The sequence below is a fragment of the Synchytrium microbalum genome (assembly GCF_006535985.1).
Source record: "Synchytrium microbalum strain JEL517 chromosome Unknown SmJEL517_scf0153, whole genome shotgun sequence".
Lineage (NCBI taxonomy): Eukaryota > Fungi > Chytridiomycota > Chytridiomycetes > Synchytriales > Synchytriaceae > Synchytrium > Synchytrium microbalum.
In genome coordinates, this window is record NW_022158502.1 from 1,296 (window position 1) to 2,537 (window position 1,242).

Here is a 1,242-nt window from a genome sequence, read left to right on the forward strand (position 1 = left end):
TATACACGTTATTATAAAAAAATAAAAAAATCATTAAAACCTGGAGCAGGAGCAGGATCTGGCTCAGGAGAGGCGTCGTCTCGATCACCATCATGGTTATTATTAGCATCTTCGTACTCTGGAGAAGGCGTTCGGACCTCTACACGACGTTGCTGGCCAGGATTCAAGGCTAAAGCTCTCAAAACCAGTTGAGGGATGGAGCGCGATAAGGAAGTTGAATTTTATCGGTGCCGGATGCTGATTCATCGAGGAATTCCATAAAGTCTGATCTCGTCGAGAGCTGATTATCAGTGTTTTTCGCAGCCAATTGACGTGATGCCGGAGATAAGCTTGATGTACCAGATGCATCTATACCAGCTACGTTTGGCAATTTAGGTCTTGGCATGGTATCATTAGATTCTTCCAAGAAAATCACATTTCGTGAATAAAAAACCTTTCGTGATTCTACATCCCAGAAACGCCAGCCTCTAATTGATTCAAATGGAGTAGGTTCGTAGCCAATAAAGACAGCATCTATGGATTCTGTTTATCGAGCTGTGTTGGATCGTGGCAGATGGCATCACACCCAAAGATACGAAGATTATCATAACTTGGAGCCTTGCCGTTGAGAGCTTCGTATGGTGTTAAATGAGCTTTGAGAGCACTAGTTGTAGTCCGGTTTTCCAAATAGACAGCCGTGAGCATACCATCAGCCCAAAAACGAGAATCCAAATTTGCAGCATCCAACATTGTTTTACTACGTTCTTGGATAGTGCGGTTGAATCGTTCTATAGCACTATTTTGATCGTGCGAGTATGGTAAGAATTCCTGCATGACTTTAGCGGTGAATTCAGGAGCATTATCGGTCTGTAGGCCCTTGATTTTACGGTCACTATATTGAGTCTCTAGGAGGCGAATGAGATCTGCAATGCGAGGAGTAGCATCTGCCCTGTTCTTCAATGGGATAATCCAACCATAGTGGCTACCAATATCTAAGACAGCCAAGTAGTAAATAGACCCATCTCTAGATGCTTTACGGAATGGACCCATAACATTGGCTGCTAATACTTCCAAGACAGAAGATGGCTTAGGTGATTTGGATGCTGGATACGAGTCCTCTGGCATCTTTCCCCGAATACAAGAGCGGCATTCATCCGAATGAGAGTCAAAGTCGATGTCAGGAAGAGTGCTTTTCATACGATTGACAGATGGATGGCCAAGTCTTCGATGCCATTTTTTTTTTTTTTTTTAATAACGTGTATA

The 1,242-nt window shown here is 43.0% G+C and overlaps 1 protein-coding gene across 1 annotated transcript; it reads right to left on the minus strand.

Moving 5' to 3' along the window:
* Positions 1-178: 178 nt before the first annotated feature.
* On the minus strand, positions 179-1,104 carry SmJEL517_g06304 (uncharacterized protein; the record flags this gene model as incomplete). The annotated part of the gene is made up of 2 exons (XM_031172230.1): positions 179-513; positions 564-1,104. The coding sequence occupies 2 exons, from the start codon at positions 1,102-1,104 to the stop codon at positions 179-181; spliced, it is 876 nt and encodes a 291-aa protein (XP_031021795.1).
* Between the last annotated feature and the right edge of the window lie 138 nt (positions 1,105-1,242).